The 25,537-nt window shown below is 51.3% G+C and overlaps 2 protein-coding genes across 5 annotated transcripts in view; both read left to right on the forward strand.

The window, feature by feature from the left end:
* Positions 1 to 1,194: 1,194 nt before the first annotated feature.
* On the forward strand, positions 1,195 to 11,318 carry GBGT1 (globoside alpha-1,3-N-acetylgalactosaminyltransferase 1 (FORS blood group)). 4 transcript variants are annotated; one of them, XM_071765857.1, is made up of 8 exons: positions 1,195 to 1,489; positions 1,647 to 1,735; positions 2,068 to 2,177; positions 3,092 to 3,154; positions 3,783 to 3,833; positions 3,921 to 3,956; positions 6,177 to 6,311; positions 6,728 to 11,318. In XM_071765857.1, exons 3-8 carry the CDS (start codon positions 2,116 to 2,118, stop codon positions 7,410 to 7,412), a joined length of 1,032 nt encoding a protein of 343 aa, XP_071621958.1. In that variant the 5' UTR covers positions 1,195 to 1,489; positions 1,647 to 1,735; positions 2,068 to 2,115; the 3' UTR covers positions 7,413 to 11,318. The 4 variants fall into 4 exon arrangements, with proteins under 4 accessions (XP_071621958.1, XP_071621957.1, XP_071621959.1 ...); XM_071765856.1 differs by lacking the exon at positions 1,647 to 1,735; XM_071765858.1 differs by lacking the exon at positions 1,647 to 1,735 and having other exon boundaries at positions 1,196 to 1,341.
* Positions 11,319 to 12,560: 1,242 nt separating this feature from the next.
* Positions 12,561 to 25,537, forward strand: part of RALGDS (ral guanine nucleotide dissociation stimulator) — a 55,932-nt gene continuing 42,955 nt past the window's right edge. Inside the window, exon 1 of the mRNA XM_071766653.1 lies at positions 12,561 to 12,770. Coding sequence (XP_071622754.1) covers positions 12,741 to 12,770 — 30 coding nt within the window. The 5' untranslated portion in view covers positions 12,561 to 12,740. The remainder of the gene's footprint in view (positions 12,771 to 25,537) is intronic.

Below are 25,537 nucleotides of genomic sequence, written 5' to 3' on the forward strand. Positions count from 1 at the left end.
CTGAACAGCTCAGAACTCACAGCTCTCTACTTCCGTTTTTAGAAATCTGAAATACAGGTTTAGAAATATGAAACTGTTGATCTGTGAACAATATTTTCCATGGAATGGTCTACAATGAGACATTTATCTGCAGTCCAGAATGCTTTCTGAGGTAGGGCTGGAAGATAAAGTACTGCTTTCTTCTGGGAGGTCAAGGAAGTTGCTATTGCTACCACTTTTAAAATAATCTGAACAAATACAAGGAACCTGAGTAAATATTAAAAATAGTTTAGCTGTTTTTCTGTTTGTTAGGAGATTCTGTCACTGACTGCAACCCATCTATTTCATTTTTGTTTGCATTCATTGTGAATATAGTTGTTGTTTATCAGTTGAGGACAAATCTGGTGAGTGCCTATCAGATGATTTTAGATTCAAGATGTCCTGAGCTCATCTGGCTCCACTGTTCTTGCAGATTTGTAACAGAGAAATTGAAGTAAAGGGAGGGGGAATGCATCATCTGTGTTCCTAATGGTGCAGTATTTCAAAATATGTGTATTCATTTTCCTGAGGGATTAGATGTTTACTCTGTAGAGACACCTAGAAGTACACTGTGCCTATTAGACCAGCTGAAACTGCAGTAAAATAACCAGAACATCCATGTCCTTTTTTATTCTATATGAATTTCATTACTCAGTTTGAGGATAACTTTTATTCTCCTTTCAAAGCACAGAATAAAAGCTAGAGGAGAGTCTGGTTCCAAATCCTCCTACATTTTTAGGCAAGAATGCAGAACTGTTCAGCATGAAACCAGGAAGGCTTCTTATGGTAAAAGGCCTTGAGATAAATATTGATTTAATTTTTAGAGTGAGATTTTTGTGAAAGCTGATGAGATTGGTCAGTGGGAGACAGAGAAAAGAAGCACCAGAAAGGATTTCTGCATGGCACCATTAGACAGATTTAAGAATGTTTTGCTACCTGTCTGCAACCAGAGAAAAAATGGAAAGTGAGAAGTGGGAAAATCCCCCCTGACTTCCCAGATCCATTGGCACTGTTGTTTGTCTTACAAAGGGCCAGCACAGAGCAGATCTCTGTGGTGCTTCTCTCAGCCTCCCCCAGAGCAGCATCCTGTTCTGGTTCCTCCCACTAACATCAAACCTACTGTCTGCCTATAAAAAGGAGTTTGACAAACAGCCCTTTTTTTTTTTTTTTTTTTTCCCCTCCCAGGCTCCAGTCACATGCTAGAACGTGATTTCCTCTGGCTCCAGAGTGCTGTGCAGCCTGAAAGCTGGCTTTGCAGAAAAGGACAGAGGATGCTGAGGAGGTGGCAGTGAGTGCAGTCCCAGAGCTGTCTATTTGGTACAGGTAACAAGGAATGTAACCTGTAAGGAGTAATGTGCTGGTAACAAGCCTCGTTCAAAGACTTGGTGTATTTGCCACAGACCCTGTGGTTCATGCTGTGGGAAGCTCTACTTCCCTGTGAACAGAAAGAGGTTTAATTTGAGCTTTTAAGGTGAGAACTGAGCTTGGGGGAGTTAATATTTTTTTTTTTATGGCTGCTGTTGAAAAGGGAGTAATTTCTTTGACTTGTTATCCAATATGAGTTCTTATTGTTGTCTTATGTGTCTGTGGTTGCATTGAGCCTCAGTTTACCTTTTTCCTGCATGCAGCTTTGGAAGGAGCCATCTCTTCTGTGAAAGATGGAGTTATTCAGCTAAAATGATAACTGTGTTAGCTCTACCTGTTACAAGTTGTTTTGGTGAGTTTATTAAGTTGTAAAGGGCATGTGCTCTAGATGAATAAATGGCATCTACAGAAACTGAAACCAAATGAGGAAGGCACCCTGTGCACTGAGAACTGTGAGTAGATCTCACTGAAATTGAGAGGTTTCTCAGACATGGTTCACTGGAACTGCTTCAATGCTAAGTGATGTGGTTCTTACAGTTTGCTTCTTTCCACAACCTGGGTTTCAGAGAGATGTAACTAAAATGAAACTGCTTGGAGAAATTTATATTCCTGTAATAGAATGATCCTTGTCTCTCATAGTGAGAAGTTTGTAGCCAATTTCTTTCCCTTTTTTGGTCTTTGCAGAGCAAAAGCAGCTGGGCAGAAGTTGCCTTTCCTCCTCCTCCAGAAGACATGGTTTCCAGGAAGGTGTTGGGATGTCTTGTCTGTCTGTTTGTAGCTACTGTGTTTATCTGGTAAGCATTTGCTGGCAGGCTTGCTTATATTGAAAATCCCTGAAAATTTTACCATGGTAAAAAGCACAGTAGCAGAAATAAACAAGAAGTGCATTTTATGGCAAGTCCCTGTTAGAGCTGTAAGAAAGAACAGTAAATGGTAAAATAGATAAAGTAATACTATAAGAGGGAAAAGTCTCCAAATGGAGAGAGAATAAAAAGACTAATTGTGTCTACATTAGGCTGCTGACACCACATCTGACTCACAAAAAAGTGTACAGAATATTACAGTTACATTTCAGTCCAGGCCTTAAAAGAGATCACTATCTGTCTCCTCAAATGGTCCAAACTCACTCCAGTATAATTAGGGGTAGCTTTGTAGCTAATAAACCTTGTTCTTTCAAGCATTGAGAATGTTTGTAGCTTTGAATAAATACTCAGTATGCCTTGCAGATTCTCTTGAGCAAATTCAAACATTGTTTGAAAGGAAGCTGAGATCAGGCATTTCTAGTAACTATTAAATTATTAATTATTAAGTTGCTCTTAATTATGCTGTATTTCAGATGTTGCAATTTTCTCTTATTTCACATCATGGGTGATTGCATTTCAGCAATACTTAAGTGATTGTATGTGAAAATCTGAATAGATTGTGTTCAAAACCAAGAGGAGAAAAAAGCCTGTGCAGTCCATTGCTCTGCTACACAAATTAAAGGATGCACTCACAGCAACTCATTTTGCCCTGAGCTTCCCACTTAGGCCTTAGCAGCAGTTTGTTCCATTAAAATTTGAATACAGTGGTTCCTACACTAATTAGCAAAGCAGACAAGCAGTTAGTTACCTGCAGTTACTTCTCAAAATCTGTGTCAGATTCTGAGGTGATCTTGGAAAATATCTTCCAACATTACCTGTCTTAACATGTTTCTTTGCTCTCCCAGGGTTACACTCTGGAGTGGAGAAGTGCACTACCTCCCATACTACCTCCCTTGCCCACAAATCTTGTGAGTATCCTGTTTCCTATTGAATGAATAATACAGATGATTGTCACAGGAGCTCTGCCTCACTGACAGGATAAATAGTTATTAACAAGCAGCTGCTTGTTCTTCGTTTTATGAATCTCACTCTCTGAGAACACAATGGTAATAACACAACCTTTGCTGCTTCACTCTGCTTGCCCTTCAGGACAACTCTGGTTTTGTACTGCATGAGGGAGCCCTGGTTTGTTGTGGGTCACAAAGACCACAACTAAGAGGTTATTACCAGGGTGTAATTACACACATGCACATGTACACACAGGATCCTGCTGTGCCTTGAGATGGAGTTTAAGTATCCCAGCTCACTAGATGGAGAAACCTGAGTCAGAGAGGTGAAATGAGCAAACGTGTAAGGTGAGGAAGAGTTAGGAATAACCCTTCAGTCTCATGACTGTGGTTCCCTTCTTCCCTCTATGATCTATGCTGTCCACTCACTTTCTGAAAGATTTGTTATGCCAGCACTTGGGTGGAGCAGAAACCTGCTCTGAACAAAATGGAAGTCAGCTTCACTTAGAACAGCAGGTCCTGAAGCTGAACCTTGTTCATTTTTAGGAAAAACATTACAATTCTGTTCTCTTCCCACCCCATCCTGCAGCTCAATGAAACTCCAGTACACAGGAGAGAAGCTGATCCGGGTTGTCCCCCAGTAAGTATTTCCTGACCTTTAAACTGCTGTTCCTCTCTTCCAAGCATATTCATGTATTATTCAGTGGATATTTCTTCCTTTTTACAGATTATTTTATCAGCAGCCAAGAGTCCTGGCTCCACAGTAAGTTTCTTTGTTTGAACTTTCTTTTGTTTCTACAGGCTTTGGTTTGAGTGCTCTGTGGAACTCAGTTTCAAAGTCCTAATACACCCTGGGCAGCACCTTGTTCCATGAGATCTCCAGCCATATCAGTCTGTCTGCAGCTGTCTGTGCTGCTCTAAGATTGAATTTATCACTGCATAGAAGGGGGAGACAAGAGGTTCTCAGAAAAGCTGTGGCTGCCCCAACCCTGTAAAGGTTGAAGGTCAGGTTGGATGGGGCTTGGAGCACCCTGGGCTGGTGGGAGGTGTCCCTGCCCATGGCTGGGGTTGGGACTGGGTGAGCTTTAATGTCCCTTCCAACCCAAACCAGTCTGGGATTCTGTCCTTTTTAACAGACCTGCTGTAAACTCCCAGTTAATACATCAGCACACACAGCCTGTCCACATACATGGTTGCTGCCAGGAGCTCTTTTTTAGGTGGGAAATATCTAATAGCTGGAAAACAGTGCAAAATACTTTCTGGAGCTGTATTGTAGCTGTAACCAGCTGTAGGAGAGCTTTGAACCCATTTCAGGGCAAAATCAAGCAGCTGCCTTGTGTGACCTTCAGCAATGGTTTCAGCTAAGCAGCTGGATCTGCCACTGGAATGAGCTGCAGGCACTCAGGCAGACAAGTCTGGATGAGAGGCAGTGAAACCTGGGAGTTTAAAGAGTTGTGGAAGGCTTCAGGCAGCAGCAGCAGAGAAGTGGCCTGGGCAAATGCTCTTTGTCAGCTGTGTTTGCTAGCAGGCTCCTTCTGTCCAGCTCCTATCACCTGACTCTTATCTCTGGCAGTTCACCTTCAACAGCCACCATTCTTCTGCGTGTTAATCAGCACACCCTCTTGGTACATAACTTTTTTTTTTTTTTTCTTCCCACTATTTTAACAGGACATGCTGGGCCTGAATTTTTCTCTATTCTGTGCTGGAATAGCTTAAGGTGTGGAATCAGCAAGTGAATACTGGAGTACATGAGTCATGTAGCTTTTAGTGCTCTGGGTCTTCTGGAGTTCACTAGCAAGGACCAAGAGGGTGCATGCCATGGCAATGAGTCATTGGGAAACCCAGTGCAGCCCTTGAAAATTAAATGAAAAAGGCTGTGCTTAGAGAAACAAACTTGCTGATTTCCTCCTCTCTTTCTTTCCTCCTCCAAAAAAGATAATTAACCCAGAAAGAGAACAGCTCAGTTAGTGCATTTTCTACAAGCCAAATTCTTCTTCCTGTGTAATTTCATATTTAATCATTACTACAGGAGGGAGTGAAATTGCTATTCTTGTATTCACTCAGACAGAAAGTATTAGATCTGTGCTGATGCCTCAGCCATCAAACTGTTCCCCACAGCTCCCTTGGTTGGGTTCTTGTGCTGATATTGCCTTGGGAGTGTGTCAGAGGAGAGGCTGCTTCAGCCCCCAACTGTGACCCTCTGCTGTGCATGGCAGATTTCATTAGCAGAGTGCTACAGATCATGGTCTGGGGTGAGTGTGGGTGGGCTGGGGTAAATTACACATCATAAATGACATCTTGTTTTAAAATCAAAAAGGTAAAAAGAAACCCTGAAAACAAAGGAGAAGGTTAAAATAGCACTGCATAGCTGTAATAAGGCATAATCAGATTCTGCTGCCTATATATTCAATATTTCCACTACCCACACAGAAGATTAAGGATGTTCTATAACTTTGTTACACATTTGAATGCTGACTCACATACAGCATTATAAATTAATATCTGAAAGTGTTAAAGCTATATATAAATACTGGAAAAATAAACTGTCATGCCACAAGCTGTGTTTTAATAACACAGCAATAGGATATATTTTTATAGTAATTTGCATATTGTGAGCTGTGGTTTTATCTGTAGGTAGCAGGCTGATAGCAAATTTGCATAAGTTCTCATTCTGTGAGCTCAGTGGTCATTAAACTCTCCCCAGCAGAAAAGTCCCATGAACTTAAATGAGATTTTAGTAGATTCTCAGGTTTTTGCCAATGTGTTAAACAGTGCTTAATTTCATCCCAGAACTGAGATGTCCATGCTCAGTGACCTCAAATGGAAGGGCAGGGAAAGATCTGAAGATAAAGCCATCCCTAATGAGATGATGCTGATACACACACTCTTCCAGCTGCCTTTTTAGTGTGTGTTTCCCATTTCCTGGCCTTGGAACCAAAAGGAACTGTTCCATTTCATTAACATTCCCTTTCTCTCCCCTCAGGCGTCAGGATGTGCTGACAGTCACCCCATGGCTGGCCCCCATCATCTGGGAAGGAACCTTCAGTTCTGAGCTCCTGGACAGTGCCTACAGGCCACTGAATCTCACCATAGGGGTGACAGCCTTTGCTGTTGGAAAGTGAGTGAACTGCTTACTCAGGTACTTCCAGGAAGTCCAGGTACTTCCTCAGGGTGGGAAGATCATTTTGACTTTTCTTGTCCTCAGCAGAGCTGAAATCTGTCCCAATCTGTAGGGAACTTTTATGCCCATGCAGTGTGGCCATAATCATACAAACCTACAAGGGAACAGACTCAGTGCCTGAGGTGCCTAGAGCATGGTCAGTATTTCTGAAGAACTACCATGTGCCTTGGCATTAGAACTGTAGACAAGTGGTTGGCTGGTCAAACCAGGGATAATCCACTTATTCCTTGTCCTCTACTAACTTATTGCATGTATCCTTGCATCCTGGTCACCCCCTGTCTTCTCCCACCAGTTAAAGTTAAATCCCCCTCCTCTTGTCTCTGCCATGCTGCTCACCCCTTGTGTCTGCACAGGTACTCCAGGTTTGTCAGCCCCTTCCTGCAGTCAGCAGAGAAACATTTCATGCAAGGCTATCGGGTCAACTATTACATCTTCACTGACAGCCCAGAGACAATTCCCCATCCCCAGCTGCAGCCTGGAAGGAGGTTTGTCACTGTCCCCATCAGCAAACACCCCAGCTGGCAGGAGATCTCCATGCGCAGGATGGAGGCCATCAACAGGCACATAGCAGAGGTCAGCCACCAGGAGGTGGACTACCTCTTCTGCCTGGACATTGACATGGTGTTCTACAGCTCCTGGGGGCCTGAGACCCTGGGTGACACAGTGGCAGCCATACACCCTGGCTATTTTAATGTCCCTCGAAGCCAGTTCCCATATGAGAGGAGGAGCTCCTCAGCAGCCTACATCCCTGAGGGAGAAGGAGACTTCTACTATGGAGGGGCTGTGTTTGGGGGGCTGGTCAAGAAAGTCTATGAGGTCACCAAGGCTTGCCACATGGCCATCCTGGCAGACAAAGCCAACGGGATCATGGCAGCCTGGCAGGAAGAAAGTCATCTCAACAGACACTTCCTTTCCCACAAACCTTCCAAGGTGCTTTCTCCAGAGTATTTATGGGATGACAGGAAGCCAAAGCCCCCTGAAATTCACCTCGTACGTTTTTCCACGGTGGATAAGAACTACAAAGAGATAAGAAATTGATCATCTGGTCCCAGCAGAGATGTCCTCCACACAATCAGGCCCACCAAATATTAGCTCCCACTGGGAATTTTTTGTTCCCGGTATGAACAAACTGAGAAAGGAACATATGGATGTGCTGCAGGATTTCTTGGACCTTCTCAGCAGAGAGCTGGTGCCAGCCATTGCCAGTAAGAGCCTTGGTCTGACAGGACAAGTAATGTTAATTCATATGACAGTTGTATTCCAAATACTACTCTGTGTTTTAGAGACCTGAGTTTAGGCAGAAATGGCACAACTGGGACCCAGCCTGAACTTCTTTGGGTTTATTTTGGTCACAGATGTGCTCTGAACCTTTTCCCTGGTTCACATCTCTGTGGACCATGTCATCTTTTCCAACACAGAAAATCTGGTATTGAGAGGTTCGTGTTCCTGCAATCCTTTCCAACTTTTCACTAAGTGATGTGAAAAAAAATTGGCTAGAAGCTGCTGGAACTGACAGGAGGGGCTGATGCATTTCCAGAAACAGTGATTTCACTTTGCAATGAATGTGAGTTCAGGCTGGAGCTGGAAGTACACTGGGGTTAAGGTTTTCTTTGTGTGAGTGTGGTGAAAAGCTGAACCAGGCATTTTGCAGGCTGACAGCTCCCTGGGGTCAGCAGTCTGGGGGGGTCCAAACACAGGGGAACAGCCCTGGCTTGCATGATCATCAACTGGGGCCACAGCCTGGAGCTTCCTGTGCCACCTCCCTGCTGCAGCATGGCCTTGGCTGCCATAAACATCATCTCTGCCCCCTCCTGAGGCAAAAGCTGTGCAAGGCAGTGTTGTGAGCACAGGGAGCAGCAGAGAATGGCCCTGCCTAGAGGAGGAGCAGGGGTGAAAGGGCTAAGCTGGCTGTTTCTAAGGGAACCATTTAAAAAAAAAAAAAAAAAGGCTTATGTGCCAGAGAGGGAACATGAGGAAAAGGTGCCTGACTGTTCTTGCTTCTCTGCTCATGAGAAAATTGCTCTATGGCAATGTATCAAGTATTCAAAGCTTTAGGGCCCCAGCACTGATTGCAGATGACTTAACGAGCCATTTCAGGCCTGTGTGAGCAGGCTGAAAATGGCACTTGACAGGGTCGTTGTAGGCATTTCATCTTCCAGAAGGCTAATTAGAAAAGCTTTCATGGTACCCATACTATGCATAAGGTACATAAAATACCTCCAGCCCAACCCCCCTTGTGGCAGCTGCTCTGGTGACTCCTGCTTTATCCAGCCAAGGCTCTACCTTCATGTATTTTCTCTGAAGTCTTAGTGCTGGGAGAACCTTTCTGCATAACTAAACCAGAACTGAATCTCCTGAGAAGATGTCTGTGTTTGGTAAGCAGGCACAACATCCTAGAGAAAAGGGTAGAAGATCCTTATCTAAGTATTTCCAAAGAGATATATTAGCACCCAACCCAGGATTAATACTGTATTTCTTATTTGCAAAACAGTTGTTTGAAGGCCACGACTGAAACTGGGTCTCATTCTGACAGTTGCTATATATATCTATATATATGCATAGGGATTCTTTTACAAGTCAGAAGGAACTGTCTGATCTGGATCAGAAGTCCAGTCTGATCTGCACAGGACAAGCCAGATAATTTTATCTCCCACTCTCAAGCTCATGCTACATGGCTGTGGTAGATCTCTTACAGAAGCATTCATACCCCATAAATACCCAGCAGCCACAAATCCATGGATCAACTGTGCCAGTGGCTGAATTCCCTCTGAGCCTTAATTCTGCTGTAAACTGCTCAGTGTTTGCAGCCATGGGGCTTCATCCTGCCACACTAAATCATCTGAGTTCCATTGCAGATATTCATAGCCTATACTAAATCCACCAGGAGAGAAAGTTCTCTTGTGCAAATGATGTGTGTACAAGAGGGTGGTCTGTGTTCCTGGGGGTACCTGTTCTGAAAAACTGTTGTGAAGGGCTTGGTCTCCAGCTCTGAGCCCGTGACCCAGTGACTGAGGTGGCACCAGCCTGACTCGTGCAGTGCCAAACGTGTTTATCTGCCTGGCTGGCCTGAAGCTTCTCCCCAGGGAAAGGTCTGGTGTCACATGCTGCCTGACACGGATCTGCTCAGCAGGGCTGTGATTGGAACCAGCACCTACAAACTCCCTGTGTCCCCAGGGAGCAGAGCAAAGTGACTGCAGGAACACTCCCCAGTGCAGCGTGGGAGATGCTCCCTCAATCAGCTCTTGCCCTCCTCTCATTACTGAAAGCCTGGACTTCTGCTGTCATCTCCTGCTGATTAATCAGCTCCCTCCAACACCACCAGCAAACCTTCCTCCTCTCATTTGGATTGTGCAGCAGTAGGGGAGCTTCCTCAGGACCTGCTTTCTGATGTGAATTCCCCAGCAGCCATAGGTCAGGGGGTACCTGAGGCAGAGGGGAGCAAACAGCAGACTCTCACTCCTGCTCATGGGGTCTTCACTCACCACGGGGCACAGTGGTGTTTCATGTGCCAAGGAAATTTTGGCTTGGAAGCACACAGACAGCATGGAAACATGTATGGAATCAACACATGTGAATAAATCATCAGCTGATTTATGCTGCCTAAGGATCTGCTCCTGCTTTCAAGGTATTTTTGACTTGAGCCCTGTGTCTCCTTCACCAAGCCTCGGATCAGTAGCTTGTTGCCTTCCCAAGGGCCCCTTGTTCTGTCCATTTCTTTCTGCTCAGCTGGAACAGACTCATCATTCATTGTTCATCCAATTTAAGAACCCATCTGACAGGCTTTTTCTTTCCTCGTCCCAGCTGGTGACTTGCATGGTGCATTCATCCTCAAAGGGAAAACTTCTCTGGGGGACAAAAAACAGCACTGAATGGGCTCCTAGATGGGGTCAGACTGTGATCCTCTCGTTCTCCCCACTCAATCCATTTCCACTAATTCAGATTTGCACCCCTGTTCACTCCAGTTTGGGTTTCTCTTAGCTGTCCCATGGCTGTTGCTGCCTGGCATTACTGACCAGAAATGTCATTCTGAGCTGCTTTGATATGCAGCAATAGTTATGAAAGGACTGGCCCAGTCAAACCTCCTCTGTGTGAGATCTGTAGCTGAGGGGCATGGAAATGAGATGATCTTTGAGCAGACACAGATGAGGAAGGATAAGAACATCAGTTACACGTTCCCTGCATAAAACCTGGGGAACAGCGATGTGCATCTGGCTGGCTTGATGCAGCAAAAGCAGCACAGGGGTGGGAAGGAGCTGGAAGATTCTGAGCTCCCTGCTCCCTTTGCCTCTTTATCCTGTGGCTTTTCAAGGGAGAGACTTTCCCCTGTTTCATATCCACACAGGGTCCAGTCCTGGTCACTGACTGGAGAATGCGAGGCACACAGAGTGAATTTCTTTCTGTCAGAGATTTGCTCCTGATCTCAAAGAGCAGTTCCAGGCACCTGGGTTACTATTTTCTCCCCCTGCCTGCTCTGTTTCACCTCACTGCCCTAGCAAATCCCTGTGGGATCCCCAGGGGTGAAACATGCAGAAAGCAGGAGCTGCTCTCCAGGTGACAGTGACAATGATGGGTGCTGTCAGACAGCAGGAACTGGAGAAGGAATTCACAGGAGTGGGTTGTACTTGTGCTAAATACCTGATCCTCCAGTTCTGCTCCACACAAATAATTTAGGAGAGCATTGCAAGCAAAACACGTTGAAGAAGTGACTTTTAAATGTCTGCCTACCCACCCAACTCCCCCCTTTATCTAAGTGTAGAGTAATGCTGCACTGACTTGACTCTCCCTGGGCTATATTTAGATTAAACATAGATCCACCAAATGTTGCTGTTTCATGTAAAACGAGTACAAAGCTGTATGAAGAGTGCTAACCAGAGCTCTGCTGCTTGAATGCCCTGACCCCTGCTGAACCTGCAGCTAAATTAAAGCAAGCCATATGAGTACAAATTACTTTTTTAAAGTGCTTCATATTCTGGGTTGGAGGGTTTTTCTGTTGGTATTGGTTTTGTTTGGTGTTGATGTTTTTGTTTGGTTTTGTTGTTTTGGGTTTTTTGTAGATAGTTATGCCAGCAGCAAACGACATCTTTACAGTCTTTTGACGTCTGTATTTTCCCCTCTGTTCAACGCTGACACCGTTACTATAATTAGAAGGATGTTGCTCTGTAGCAGCATCTAGTGCCGGAGCCAGGGCCCTGGCATCACCTTTTCCTTTTCCTTTCCTGGCTCTGCTCCCTCTCTGGAGCCGCTGGATCTGCTGGCCCGGAGCCACCCGGGAGCAGAAGGGTCAGAACTGATGGGCTGTGCCTTGTCACTCATTCCCACTGCCGCTCTCTTCTTCTTCTTCTTCGAAGAGGGGGGGCTGTTGGACACCGTGGCACTCGCGTGGGTGCCGGGTAAGTGTCCCGGGGTCCCCAGGAGGGGACCAGGCAGCTCTGCACCCCGAGCCGGGAGAGTGACGCAGCCTTCCCTGGGCTGCTGCTTCTCCTGACATCACTCTGCCATGACAGATGTCATCAGCCTCCTCAATACAAACTGGGAGTACTGGAGCATGCAGCCTCGCAGTTTCCAGGGCAACCCCGCTGGCTCAGCCCGGGCTGGCTCCCCAGCTCCGCTCCAGCACTCCGCCTGCACCCACACCTCAGCACCGGCTCCTCTCCCCGGCCCACTCTGGGGGGTTGGGTTCAGCAGAGAGGAGGCACCGGGGGGAGTTCGGGGAGGGGGTGGGGTAGATGTTTGTGCACGGGTGGCACCGTTCCCATGTGCCAGGCTCCCCCGTTCCGAGGTGCCTGCCAGGGGACAGCTCGGCCGCTGACCCCAGCTCTGCCCCGAAGCTCTTCTCCTATTTATAGCTCGCACAGCTCTGCCAAAACCACTCCGAACCGCTGCGTTCCCTGGCCAGGCCTGCAAGGTGCTTTCCTACAAGTCCTTCCCCTCCTCCCCCGGCACCTCCTCTCCCCCCGGCACCCACAGCACTCACCCTAAGGGGGGGACGGGCACCTAAACAGACCCAAACAGTCCCCAACAGAGGTGGGGTGCCCCGGGTGCAGATGTCTCGGTGGGCACCGTGTGCGTATGTGTCCCCGTGCTGTGGGTCCTGTTCCCCCGCATCCCCCCGCAGCCCCGCACCTCCCCGCTGTCCCCCGGTCAGCCCGGGCGGAGCCACCCGCGGTCCCCGCCCCCCGGCAGCGTCGTGCCCGCCCCCGCGCTCGCTGCTCCCGGCGGCTCCGCGCTGGCGGCTCCCGGGGGGAGACGGGGCCCCATGGCCGGCATGGAGAGCCCCCGGCCGCCGGGCAGCCCCGAGGGGCGGTGAGCCCGGAGCCCCGGAGCGGGGCCAGCGGCTCTCCCTGCGCGGCCGGCGGGGTTTGTGCTATGCGGGGCACGATGATGATCGACACTCAGGTGAGTCGGTGCGTTTCGCACATCGGTTTGGGCTTCTCCGGGGGTATTTTCACGGTACCCCCCTCACCCCGAGCCCCCCGCGGGAGCTGCAGGGGAGGTTCGGTTCCGTCCCCTTCAGCTCCGCGGCTGGTCGGGCTCCCGGTGGCCGCGGCGGGCGAGTGGTGTACGTGCGGTGGCCGGGAGCGGGGGGGCTCCGGGGGTGGCTTCCTGGGGGTCTGTAGGTGCAGGTGTCTGTCCCTTGCTGCCCGCTGGGGTAGGGGGCACCGCAGGTGCCAGCACCCCAGAGCCCCGGTCTGCAGCGGGAGCTTTGGCAGAGAAGCGGCAGCGGGAATTGCCGGGTTTTGCTTTCTGTCTGTGAAATGTGCGGGGCTGGAGGGTCGGGAACAAACGCAGCAGAGTTTGCCTTGGACGGGGTCTCGCTGCTTTGCGGTGCTGCAGCCGTCGCTGGGCTTTTGGTGGCACTTGGTGGGTGCGAAGCTGCTGGGCCAACCAAGCCGGGGTTGCAGCAATCGGGCCAAGGGCCACCAGGAGGCCCTTTAGCTCTGCCTGGTGTGTTGGTGGGGTTGGATGAAGCTGAATCGAGCCCAGGTGGACAAAAGCTCAGCACTGACAGGTGATCTGGGGGCAGGGCAGGGTGAAGCAAAGGCACGAAATTTGGGGGTCTCCTCAGGAGGTGGCTCTCTGGTCCTGATGCTCCTCTGAGTTTATACTCAGTATTCCCCTTGTCACTGTCCCCTCCCATCCCCAGCCCGGCAAGGAGGAGGTGAGGGGGTTTGTGCTGTTGACCTTATGGGGGTGCTGGGAAGGAAAGGGGGCAGTGATGGCTCCTGGGAGCCCGGGATGAATGAAGGGAAGGGCTGATGCTGTGGTGGAAAAGTGGGCAGGGATCCTTTTCTGGGCTGAAAATGTGCATAGCAGAGCCACCTCCTGCTCCCACTGGGTCCATTTGCCTTGACCCAGCCCTATAAATAAAAGCTAAATTAGCTCTGTTGGAGGTAAGTGTGTGAGGCAGGAGCTGGGGCCAGCACATGTGTGGTACATCCCTTTGGAAGAGGGGATTGGCAACCAAAATACTGGGGTTTAGATCCTGGCCCTTCCAAGGGTCAAGAACAAGAGTACTCCATGGCTGTGGACTAGGGAGAGTGATCTTGCTGGGAGAGCTGGAAAATTATATCTGTAAACTGTCTAAAAAATTATATGCAGAGCTCAATTTGTGTTGAGGGATACAGGCTACATTTCTATGGAGTGTTTTGTATTCAGGTGTTCACCTCAGCCTTCCTCTTGGTTTTTCTACTTACCTCCATTTTACAGGTGGGTAAACTGAGGCACGCAGAGATATTTGTTACAGACATAGAATCCTGCATGGTGGAGAGCACAGGTTAGAAGTCCTGATTCCTCCAGCATTCCCTCCCTGAAGAGGATGAGCCACTTTGCAGATTCAGGGGTGCAATTCATCCAAGTCCAGTCATTTGTGACTCCCAGTTCAGAAGAATTTCCAGCTGCACCCGCAGCCACGCCCTGCCAGTGCTTATGGCTGTGCAGCTACATTTTTCATGCCTCATAAATGTTTCTCTCCTTGGTTGCTAAGGGAAAGACCCACAAACAACTGGGGAAACTGACTGCTGCAAAGTAAATACGCTGAGCAAACAAGGAGATTTTTTTTTTTTTTTTTTTTCTCCCTCTGAACTCCTTGCTGCAGGTGTGTTGGTCAGGGTGTCAGGACGTGTGGAAGTGAAAGTTCACATCCAAGGGTGAATTTCAGCTTTGAAAACTGAAACCAGAACCTGCAGGTCAGGTGGGTCAGAGGGTGGCACAACAGCAAGCTCCTGGAGCTGCAGGCTCTTCCCCTCTCTCCCTGTCTGGCTGTCTGGAGGAGGCAGCAGATGGACAGGCAGCCCTGGGGCTGGCTGAGGGGAGGATGCAGAGAGCCCGAGTGCAGGCAGGGAAGGCTGGAGCTGAATTTGTGCCTCTGCTCTGCTCTGAGGCAGAGCTGGGAGCTGAGTCTGACGTGTCTCCCATGGCTCAGAGTTAACTCTCCATCATGCTCTGCTGTGGGTAGGAGGGGGAGTTGGCAACAAGTGACAGCAAGGGAGAGTCCAGCTGGCAGCAGGGTCTGGGAGGAAGCGTGGAGGGATGCAGAGTCCTTCCTCAGCGTGGTTCAGCAGCTCCATCTGGAGCTCCCACTCATGTATGTGCCCGCAGATAGGACTGATGAGACATCAACAGAGGATGCAGTGACTGCTGCAGGCTCCAGAATAAATCACTGGGAGACTGTAACGATGGATTTGATATCCTGTGGCTCAATGCAGATTATCTTCTTTGGGATCAGTTTGCTTTGAGACAATTCTACAAGAGAATGTGAAGGGCTTTGCAGGACTTCGTTTATTCTGAGCATCTTTGGGGTTATGTTTTTTCAGTTCCTTGCAGTGTTTTCCCTGTGCCTTTATGATACCTGTCAAGTGGGCCTTGAGGAGCAGGGGTCCTGGTGCTGTGTGGTAATCTCAAATGCAGTCTGTCCTATCCATCAGTGCTGGTTTTGCTTCTGATACCTCTCCCATTGCTATAGCAACACGTGTCTCAGGGAGGATGTCTCAGGATGCTTTCCAGGTGGTTCATGGAGAGAAACTGCTTCACCTGCCACCAAGCTGTGACCACTCATGGAGCAGGGGGGCTGACTGGCAGCTACAGGGAGCTGCTGGGGCTTCAGGTGCAGCAAACTGCTCTGAGCTGCCTCAGGCTGCCCCTGTTCTCCCAGGTGTTTCCCTCTATGTGGAGTTTCCCCAAGATATCAGGGTGACAAAGAACTTGAGGGGTGCATGGTTACCTAGTGCTAGAACCTGGGATTTCTTTCCAGAGGAGAAGCTGATGATGGTGTCAGCTGCTGTGCCAAGGTTGGGTGGGTGGTAGGGGCTGTTTGCCTTTTTCCCCACCCTTCCCTTGTCTGGAAAGAGGCTGGAAGATGTGCTTCACCTCCAGGGTGCTGATGGGGTAAAGAGGTTGTTTGCCTGCCTTTGCCAAGTGACCTTGCACCTTCCTCCATCTCCTGCGCACACCGTGCTCACTAAATGGGCTCTGGGACACTCCCGGGCTCTGCTTTGCCCCCTGTCCCGCTGTCCTTAGCTCTTTATGTGCAAACCAGAGGCTGTGGGTGGCCATGGGGATTGCTGTGCGGCTGCTGCCTCTTGGCTGGGGATGTAATTTTGTCTCTTGTGACCCCTGCGGGTGCCTCGCGTGGGCTGTCCGGCTGCGGGGGCCCAGGCGTGGCTGTGCAGCAGATGGCACTGTTGTTTTCCCGATCAGTTATTCTGGGGTTTGGTCGGGTTTTTTTTTTCCTTCACGGGTTCTGAGGGGGGTCGGTGGTGCCAGGAGCAGGCACCCGGGTCTCTTGGGGATGGGAGAGCAGGAGGCAGCCCAGGGTGGGCTCTGCTGCGGGGAGCAGAGCTGCTCAGCAGAGCTCGGAGTTGACGTGGGGGAGAGGGCTTTGGCTTCGTGGGGATGAGGGATTGGAGCCGGCTCCGTCCGTGCAGACCTGAGGTCCAGTGCCAAAGCCACCGCGGTCCTGCTGTGACACCTCAGCAAGGCCACGTCTGTCACCGTGTCCCTCCTATAAAAAGAAAACCCTGATCCAGCGCTGCCTTTTGTGCCCGTTCCCAGTGTCACCCATCCCCCAGCGTTCCCCAGGCCTCAGCAAACACCCGGCAGTCGCCTGAGCTCTCCGTGGGCTGGGAGAGGCCTCGGTGCTGCTGCGGGGGCATCCGAGGAGGTGGATGGAGCAGTGGGATTTGGGCACTGAGGATCAGGGAGCTCTCTGGGTGCCCCTTTTGCTCTGCCTGGGGACAGCCCCAGCTGCTGCTGGATCCCCTGGCAGTGCTGGAGCCTCTCCAGATGTGAGGTTTCCCTGCTGGGACAGCCCCAGTCCAGCCTGAGTGAGGGTTCCCATCTTGGGGATTTGCATTTTAAATGACACGATTCCCTGGGGCCCTTTTGGCTCCCAAGTCCCCTCTGCCCCGTGCCCCCCAGCACCCCCGGAGCTCTCCGTGGGACATCTCTATGGATATTCCCTTTCCCCCCTGGTTTTCCCCCTGCCTTGCAAGTTTTGGCCTCGGGTCAAGGCCAGTGTTTGTAGACAAGAGCTGACGTCAAAGGTGGCTGTGGTGGTGCTGGTGTGCCAGGGGCTCACAGGCTCCCAGCACCGAGTTCCTGCTTCCTCCAGTCCCCGGGAGAGTGCAGTGGGAATTCATCCACTGGGATGATTTCCAGCTCTCTTCCCTGGGACCCCTTCAGTGGTCCCAGTATGGCTGAGCTTTGCTCCAGTGTGGCCCCACGGGCTCCTGCCCTCCTCTGCTTGGGACTGGGGAATGTTGTGTGCTCCCTGGAGTAGCTGCAGTACAGCATCCCCTTATCATCCTGCCTGGAAAGAGATCAGAGATGGGAAGGGAAGGGGCCCAATGGTGTCCCTGTGGGTCACTTGCCTGAGGCAGCTCCAACAAGGTGGAGAAGCCTTCCCTGTGTCTGTGCAGGGTCTGGAGGAAATCAGAAGAGCTTTGGATGTGGTGCCAGAACTCTGGGATGTCCAGGCATCCCAGATGAGACTCCAAGTTTGCCTGGAGGGTCTAGAAAAGAAAGGGAGGAGCAGGGAGAGAAAATGTGTGAGGTGTGGTGTGGAGATCGATGGCTACAGGCTGAGCAGCACTGGTGAAAGTGACACACAAGGTGTCACTTGTGTGACAGAAGCTCCCGGGGTGTTGCCAGAGGAAGGGATGTGCAGCTGGGCACAGGCTGCTGGCTCAGGGGTCCCTGGTGTCACCACAGGAACCTGCTGGCAGCTCCCCAAGGGACGTGCAGGGCCTGGGGGCTGTGTCTGCCTTGCACCCTTCTGGGTTCCTCAGGACATCCGCCCTTCCTTTTCCTCTCTCCTCCTCCAGGCTCTCCCAAGCTGTTTCCCACTCCCTTGCCATGAAGGAGCCTGGCAGCAGGAAGCAAACTCTGTGGAGGGACGCTCCGAGTGGGAAGGGGAGTTCAGGGACACCTCCCAGGGCAGCCCTGGGGCCCCTTTGAAATCTTTGGCCATTTCCCTGCTGCCTTTTCACAGCGGATTTCCCACCAGGTGTTTCCTGCCCATCCCCTGTGTCCCCTGTGTCCATGGATTCCCCTCCCTGAGGATCAGATGTCCCTGGTGTGAGCATCAGGCTGGCCCAGAGCAGGAGGAGCTGAGGGCTGGAGCTGAGCCCTGTGCAGATGCTGGAGAGCTGGGGATCTCCTCTCTTGGGGTGGCTTTTCCCCTGGGAGGGGTCCCACGTTCTCTGCCTCCTGCCTGGCAGAACACGGAGTCTCCTTCCCATGCAGAGCCCTCGGGAGGGCTGTTGCAGAGCTCTGCTTTGCTTGGCAGAGGTTGAAAGTCCCAGCAGGCTTCAAACCCTTCCCTTCAGCATTTCCATGGTGACAGGCAGGAGCTGGTGCCACCAAAGCAACCAGGCTGGGGGTGGGTTTGCAAACCAGAGCCTGTGGACCCACAGCCTTCTCCAGTCACACCCCTGTCCCAGTGCCCCTGCAGGGTGGGTTTATTTTGCCCCCCGTGGGATGAGCACTAAAATGGGGAAGGTTTTTGTTTGGGAGAAGTGTGCCTGAACTCCTGCTCCCTCACCAGTGGGGACTCCTGACAAAGAGCCCGTCCTGTGCCTCTGCATTCACAGATCCTCATGGAAAACATGAGGCCTGGCAATTAGCAGGGTGAATAACTAATGAGAGGGAAGGGGGGAGATGACTGATGAGTGCTCCCACAGCCTGGGGAAGGTGTTTTCCTGCATTTATCTCCTTCCCACTGCAGCACAGACCCTCCTCCTCCTCAGCCTCACTCTTGCTGACGTCCCCACCACACCATTTTTGGGGGGATCTGGACCCAAAGAGCTTTTAGTTGGATCATGAGCAAGGTGCAAGGTGGCACGGCCCCTCCTGTGGCACTGGGTGGAGGGGTTTGTCACTGTCCCCACAGCTCCATCCCTGCCCGTGGCTCAGCAGTGTCTCCTTGGAGCTCCCTGCAGCACAGATGCTTCTCACCCTCCTATGGAAGCACAGCATGGCTCTGGGGTACCTGAGGAAATGGGGATTTTACAGCCTCTGCAAGCTAGATTTTAAACTAGATTTATTTTATTTTTTTCCTCCCCACTGGCTGTCATTGCAAGCTGGGAGGGATGCAACCTTGGAACGTTTTGTAAATAGTATTCTGAAATAAATCCTTATTCCATAAGAAGCCACAACAAAATTCACATGCCTACATGGAATGTTTGTATGTTTTGGTCAAAGTGGTGCATTTTTTTTCTGGGAAACATTTATAAGTATTGCCAGGTGGTGATAATTAGGAAGGGACTGAAATGCAATTATAGAATCCTAGATTTAACACACTGGTTTGGGTTGGAAGGGACCTCAAAGCTCATCCAGTCCCAACATCCCTGCATGGGCAGGGACACCTCCCACAGCCCAGGGTGCTCCAAGCCCTATCCAGCCTGGACTTGGACACTTCCAGGGATGGGGCAGCCACAGCCACAGCTTCCCTGGGCAATTTATTCCTATTGCCAATATTTCAGGGTGCAAGCTCTGTAAGTTTGCACTTGTGGGCACCGTGTTCCTTTCCTGGCTCCTTTGCTCTCTGACCTTCAGCCAAAGCCTGTGTTCCTTGCCAGGATCTGACATGGCTTTGGGGGCTGCCACTGCAGCTGCCACCATGGGTGTCACAGCCCCGCGTTTGGGGAGCTCCCCCACCTCCTCCTGGAGCTCTGGCTGTTCATACCATTCCCCTTTGCACTGCTCCCAGTGCTGCCTGGGAGGGTGTTTAGTTAATGGGATTGTAAAGCTTTCCTGTTGTTAGGCAACAGGAATCAATGGTGAACCCCCAGGGCTGGTGTGCATCCCATTTACAGCACAGTCACTGGTGGGAATGGTGCTGGGGGGAGGGTGGACCCTCCACGTGCTGCTCCTCCAAATGCAGAGGATGCTCTTGGCCCACTGGCACCAGGCAGATGTTTCTCCAGCTGGGAGGGTCCTGGTCAGTGTGGGACCATGCAGGCAGCCTGGCTGTGTGTCCCAAAGCTCTGGCTGTGTGTCCCCAGCTCCCCTGCCTGCTGCAGGGCTGGTGCAGGGAAACCCAGGCATTTTCCTTTCCTTCAGCCAAAATCCAAGGCTTGGCCTCAAAGCTGAGAGCAGGCACAGTTCTGCAGTGCCTGAGGGGTTTTTCCCCCCCCTGTGCTGTAAGGAAGCATCTGGAGGCAGCAATGGAAGCTGAGGAAGCAGCATCCAACCCTTCACCAGTGACACAGGAAGGTGGGGAGCAGCTAAATGGGAGTCCTGAAAGAAAATTCCAGGGAAGTTAAGCTGCTCTGGGAACCTGGCCATGCAATAAGTGTTTCCCAGCCCCTGGCTGACACAAGCTCAGGGAGAGGGGACTGCACATGGTGGAAGCTCCTTGAGCCCCCCCCAGCCTGCACAGTGAGTGCCAGGAGGGGGATGGGGAGAGCTTTTTGGCTTAGTGATAGGGCTGGAACCCTCTGAGCTGCCACAGCCCCATCTTTTTCTCTTATCTCCCTCATCCTGCACCTGGTTGTCTGCCAAGTGACACAGAGCAGAAATGTGGATTTTCAGATAGGGCTTGTGGAGTCTGAAGTGTGCACAGGAGCTGAGGTGGTTTTAGACTCCAGGGCACGGTGTCCTCTGGGTATGAGCAGGCTCCAGGGGTTGGAGGGGACAGCAGCCTCCTCTTTGGTTTTGTTCAAGCTTCAGCAAAGCCCTGGAAACCCCAGTGAGGGGAACAACCCTGCCTGAGGCTGGGTCAAGCAGGTGAAGTGGATGTTGTGTGTCTGGTGCCCTCTGTTTGCCTGCAGACATGTGCCTGGAGAGATGTCCTGACCTTGCTGCCAGCTGCTGCTCTGTTCTGCCTGGCAGGTGGAATAAACCCTGGGAGAGGGATTATCATTGGTAATGGTGGGGATTGTCACAGCTTGCCAGCACCCCCAGCTCTCCTGTTTCCTCCAGCACCTTTCTCTTTTCCAGCAAAGATTTTGTCCCCAGGCCAGCATGGGGACAGCTCTGTGCCCACCTGGGTGCCAGTGACATGTCTGGTCACACTGCCAGGGCATGGCCCAGAGCTGGCCTGAGAGGTGCTGATGTGTGGGAGATTATTCTTGGCCCTGTTATTTCTTAAATCTGTCTGTGCTGCTGCTGGCTTCCCCCTTGGGCAGATGTTTTAAGAGATGGTGGGGTTTTTTTCTCATGTTTGGAGCTGGCAGGGAATAGCTGTGGTGTGTATGTGGCAGCTTGTGGCATCTCCCCATATCTCTGCATCCCCCAGCTCCTGAGCCTGGGGAGTTGGGCACCCAGGCATCAATACACTCATCCCAATGAGTGATGCTCAGAACATCTGCAGGGCTTGTGCCAGGGATTTCCCTGCCCCAGAGCTGTGCCCGGGTTGCTCTGGCAGCACAGAGGGGCTGTGCATGAGATGTTGTTCAGTGGGCTCAGTCTCACAGGAGATTGGGATTGGTTCTGGGGTGGATGAGGAGGGGATGGTGGGGGCAGCTGTGACATGCAGGGAGTTACATGGAGCCTGTCCTCCCCCTCCAGCAGTGTGGTGTGTGGGGTCCTGGTGCCATGTGGGGCAGGAGGGAGCAGGGAGCTGTTCCATGATGGATGGGGTCATTCCCAGGTGCAAGCATCATGGCTGGAGCAGTGGGTGCCCCCCCTGGAGCAGCTCTGTGCCCCCTGGGCTCCCCAGCCACATACCTGGGGGCTGCTGCAGCCCCAGCCTGGGCTCTGTCCCCACCTCCAGGAGGGTGGTTGTGGAAACTCAATAAACTGTTGCCATGACAGCCTCGAGCCTGGCTCCCTCCCAGCCCCATCCCCACCCTGGCAGTTCAATATTCCCATCTCCCACGGGACCAATTCCAGCAGGATAAAGCGCTTCCAGCACGGGATGAGGCAGCTGGATGGCAAGTGGCAGAGGCCCTTCATCCTGCTGGTGCAGGGAAACACTCCCAGAAGCAGAATGGAGGCGTGTGGGTACCTGATGGTCCCTTTCTTTAGGGGGTGGAATGGATCTCAGGCTCATTTCCATCCTTTGCACCTCTGGTCTCTGTTGCTGCAGTGACCGTCTCCATGGAGACCAGTCCAGCACAGCCACATCAGGGACCACGGAGGGGGAGACCAGGGGGAAACATCCTCATCCCCTTCCCATGAGGAAACATCACCATCCCTTCCCCATGGGGGGAAACATCCCCATCCCCTCCCCACGGGGGGAAACATCCACATCCCTTCCCTGTAGGGGGAGACATCCTCATCCCCTTCCCATGGGGAAACATCCCCATCCCTTCCCTATGGGGAAACATCCCCATCCCCTCCCCATGGGGACACCAAGGCTCCAGGGGGTGCTCTCAGCCCCCAGGGGAGCGTGGCAATTGAAATCCCTCAAGTGGCAAATGTGTGGAGGCATCCCAAGGAAAATAATTGGTTCCCCCCTCCCTTGCATGCTTGTTGGCTTTCACTTTGCATGGCTAATTGCTGCTCTGCACCTATTAAAAGGCCATCTCGTGCTTTGCACGGGCTTGATTGCTAATTAATTTTGCATACGTGTCTATTCTGGGGAGCATGGGAATTTATTCAGCTCGGGATGGTGAATGCCAGGTGGGCTTTCCAAAGGCATGACACGTGGCAAGGGCTGCAGCCACTACCAGGATTAACTTGGAGGGAGTAAGAGCAGTTTAGATGCCTAAAAACAAGGGTGCAGATACAAATAATGGGATTTGTCCTTGTAACTCATTTGGGACAAGACAAATGGATTTCAAACATGGTTTACAGAAGCAACCATACCAAGGTGCCTTTCATTTTTGTGGAGAAATAAGTGTACTACCTGCTCCTGGTCTTCTGGAAGTCCCACTAGGCATCCACTTTCATGTCTGTGCCTGAACTGCCTCTAAATCTACCCACAGATTCCTGTAAATGCCACATTTCTTCAGAAGGAGGCTGTTGGGTTGGGATTTCTGTGTTTTTGAAAGCAGATTTCCTCTTTCTATTACTGATAAGAATCAAAGGGGAAGAGCTGTTGGGATTTTCCATTTGCCTTTCACTCATCATGCTGCTCTGTTTCCTCTCTGCCTTCCTATCAGCCTCACAGTGAAAATAAACCACTTGGTTTGGTGTTGTTTCTCCCAATCCAGCATTCCCTGGCAGGATTCAGTGATGTTTGGGCTTGTGGACAATACATGGAGTTGCAGTTTCCTTTGAAAAACAAACTCACCATTGTTACATCTGTGGAATCTCTTTAATTTTGTGGGAATCTTTGATGCTTGACTACCAGAAGCATTGCAGTCAGCCTTCCTTAGGTGGGCCCTTGTCCTCCTGAGTCACTTGGGAGGAATGCCCAGCGTGCTGAGTTGGTCACTTGGAGCATTCTGAATGTTTGCAGCTTTGCAGCTTTGTTGGGTGCTGTCATTCTCTTATTCATGAGGTTGTTGCTGAAACCTGTATGCACCTATGCAAAGATTTAGCTGATGTTAAGGTAAGAGAGGCTGCTGAGAGCTGCAGGGGTGGATGCACTTCTCAGGGCAGCAGCAGAGTGAGTTGGGAGCAGGATGTGTCTGGTGTAGGGGCCACAGTTTATCTGCCCTGCAGTTGCTCTGTTCCTGCCAAGACTGTTGCTGGAAAAGTGTTTTTCCAGTAGTGGTTGCTAAGCAGTGAGGTCTCATGATGGGCTTTATCTGCTCAGCTGGCTCTGCAGAAACAATAAAGCTCCAGTGCAAAATGAAAGGGGGGAAGCATCAGTGGCTGTGCTGGGGCTTCCCTGGCTGCCAGAAGTGGTCACTGGGGTAAGGCAGTACCAGGGGGACATTTCTCCTCCATCCTTTGCAGGAATTCCCCACTCCTGGAGTTGGCCCATTGGGCTCCAGCAGGGACTTAGCCCTGTGTTCTGGGAATGCCTTTTCTCTTGCCTGTGCCATTGAAAGTTCTGGGCTGCTGTTGCCAGAGGAGCTGGGATTGCAGCATGGTTTCCACTCATGCCAGCCAGACTGGAGGAGGAGTAGGATGAGGCTGCCATTCAAAAGTCTGTGTAGGATCATCCCATCTGGGCTGGTTTGATGCTGGGGGAATCTTTGCTTTGTGCTTTTGCTGAGAAGCTCCTGGTGGGAAATGGGTCAGAACCACTTTGCTGGTGTCTGCTGAGTATGTTCCCCAGGGATTTGTCTGGGGAGGTTGGTGGGTGGACATGCATGAGCTGGACCCTGGTGAGCAGGAGAGGGTTTCACAGTGTCTCTTGGACTCTATGAATGCCCCAAACATCTGGCAGGTGACCTCTGGCTGAAGGCTGCTGTGCACAGCAATTCTTGTGTCCCATTGCTCTTGGTTTGGGATCTCTGAAGCTGCTGGTCCAACCTGTGCTGCTGTGCTTGGCACCTCCTCTGGGATCTGTACTTGTACTTTTGCTTTCCTTTGGGGTTTTAACTTTTCCAGAAGGGTTATTCCTTTCCTCTGGCACCTTCATGGCTGCCTGACAGGAGGTCATTGGACTCTGGGAAGCAGCAGAACTGACAAAGCCCCTGCAGGATGTGTGTGCTCTGGGGTAGGGTTAGGGAGTGCTCTGTTGTCTCTGCTGCTCCCAAGAGGTCGGGGGGAGACCCAGACACGAGTGGGTGATGGGACTCCTACACCTCCACACCACCTTTGCAGTTCCCATGGGAAACATTACCTGCTGAGCAGGGTGAGAGGTGGGTTCTTGGGGATGGCAGCCTTGGAGACTTCAGGACCTGAGTGGTAGCCCTGGCATCTTTCTCAGGATGGTGCTGCAGTCACTTCAAGCCTGTTGGAAGGTGCAGTCCCAACTGGCCGAGCCCAGCTTGTTACTGGAAAGTTGTTACTGGAAAGTTGTGCTCTGCCACCCTGTTGCTGTGGGGTGGTGAGTAACCTGCACTGGTGCTGGGGCAGGGTTTGAGTCACCTTTCCTGGAACAACAGAGCTGTGGGAGCTGCCCAAGCTGGGGGCACATTCAGTACTGGTGAGAGGGGAGGAAGGTGGCACCATCCTCATGGGAACACAGCTCTGAGGAGTCACCAAGACACCGTGTACCTGGCAGGGCAGTGACTGCCTGTGCCAGGGTGTTTCTGGGCTGTGGCACTACCTGTCTGCCATGGAGGGAGCCCAGAGAGTTGCCAGAATGCTGTCAGCCAGAAGCTGGGAGGTGTCCCTGGGAATGTTGCTTTGCCTGTGTGCTGTAGCTGTCACCTCCCAGCTCTCCTCCCCTTTGAGGCCGTTCCCAGTCCTGCACCACTTGGCCATAGAGTGCTTGAAACTTACACCTAACTTCCAGTTACAGCTTGGTTAGGGTGGGTTTATCCCTATCTGCTCTGGTTCCAGGCTTGGCCATTGGCTCCCATTCCCGCAGCCTGTAAGCACTGGGATTCTCACCTCTCCATTTCTCCTGGCAGTGACAGCCTGGACCCTGCTGCTGCCCCACGCTCTGCCCCAGCCTGCTGGGAACATGCCCAGGGCTGGAAGGTCCCATGTGGGGGTCAGACCCCTCTGGCCCCAGCTTCTCATTCACCTCCAGCTCCTGTGTGAACAGCTCAGCCCAAGCAGGAGCAGGGCTGGTGCTGCACAGGGCTCCCCCAACCTCCCTTCCCTAACTCCAACAGAGTTCCCAGGGCTGCTCCAAAGCCCAGGAGTGCAGCAATCCCTGCACATGGCCTCGGGCACCAACTGGGTTTGGGAAAGCTGGGCCAGGACTGCAC

This window comes from Heliangelus exortis, chromosome 22 (genome assembly GCF_036169615.1).
Source record: "Heliangelus exortis chromosome 22, bHelExo1.hap1, whole genome shotgun sequence".
NCBI lineage: Eukaryota > Metazoa > Chordata > Aves > Apodiformes > Trochilidae > Heliangelus > Heliangelus exortis.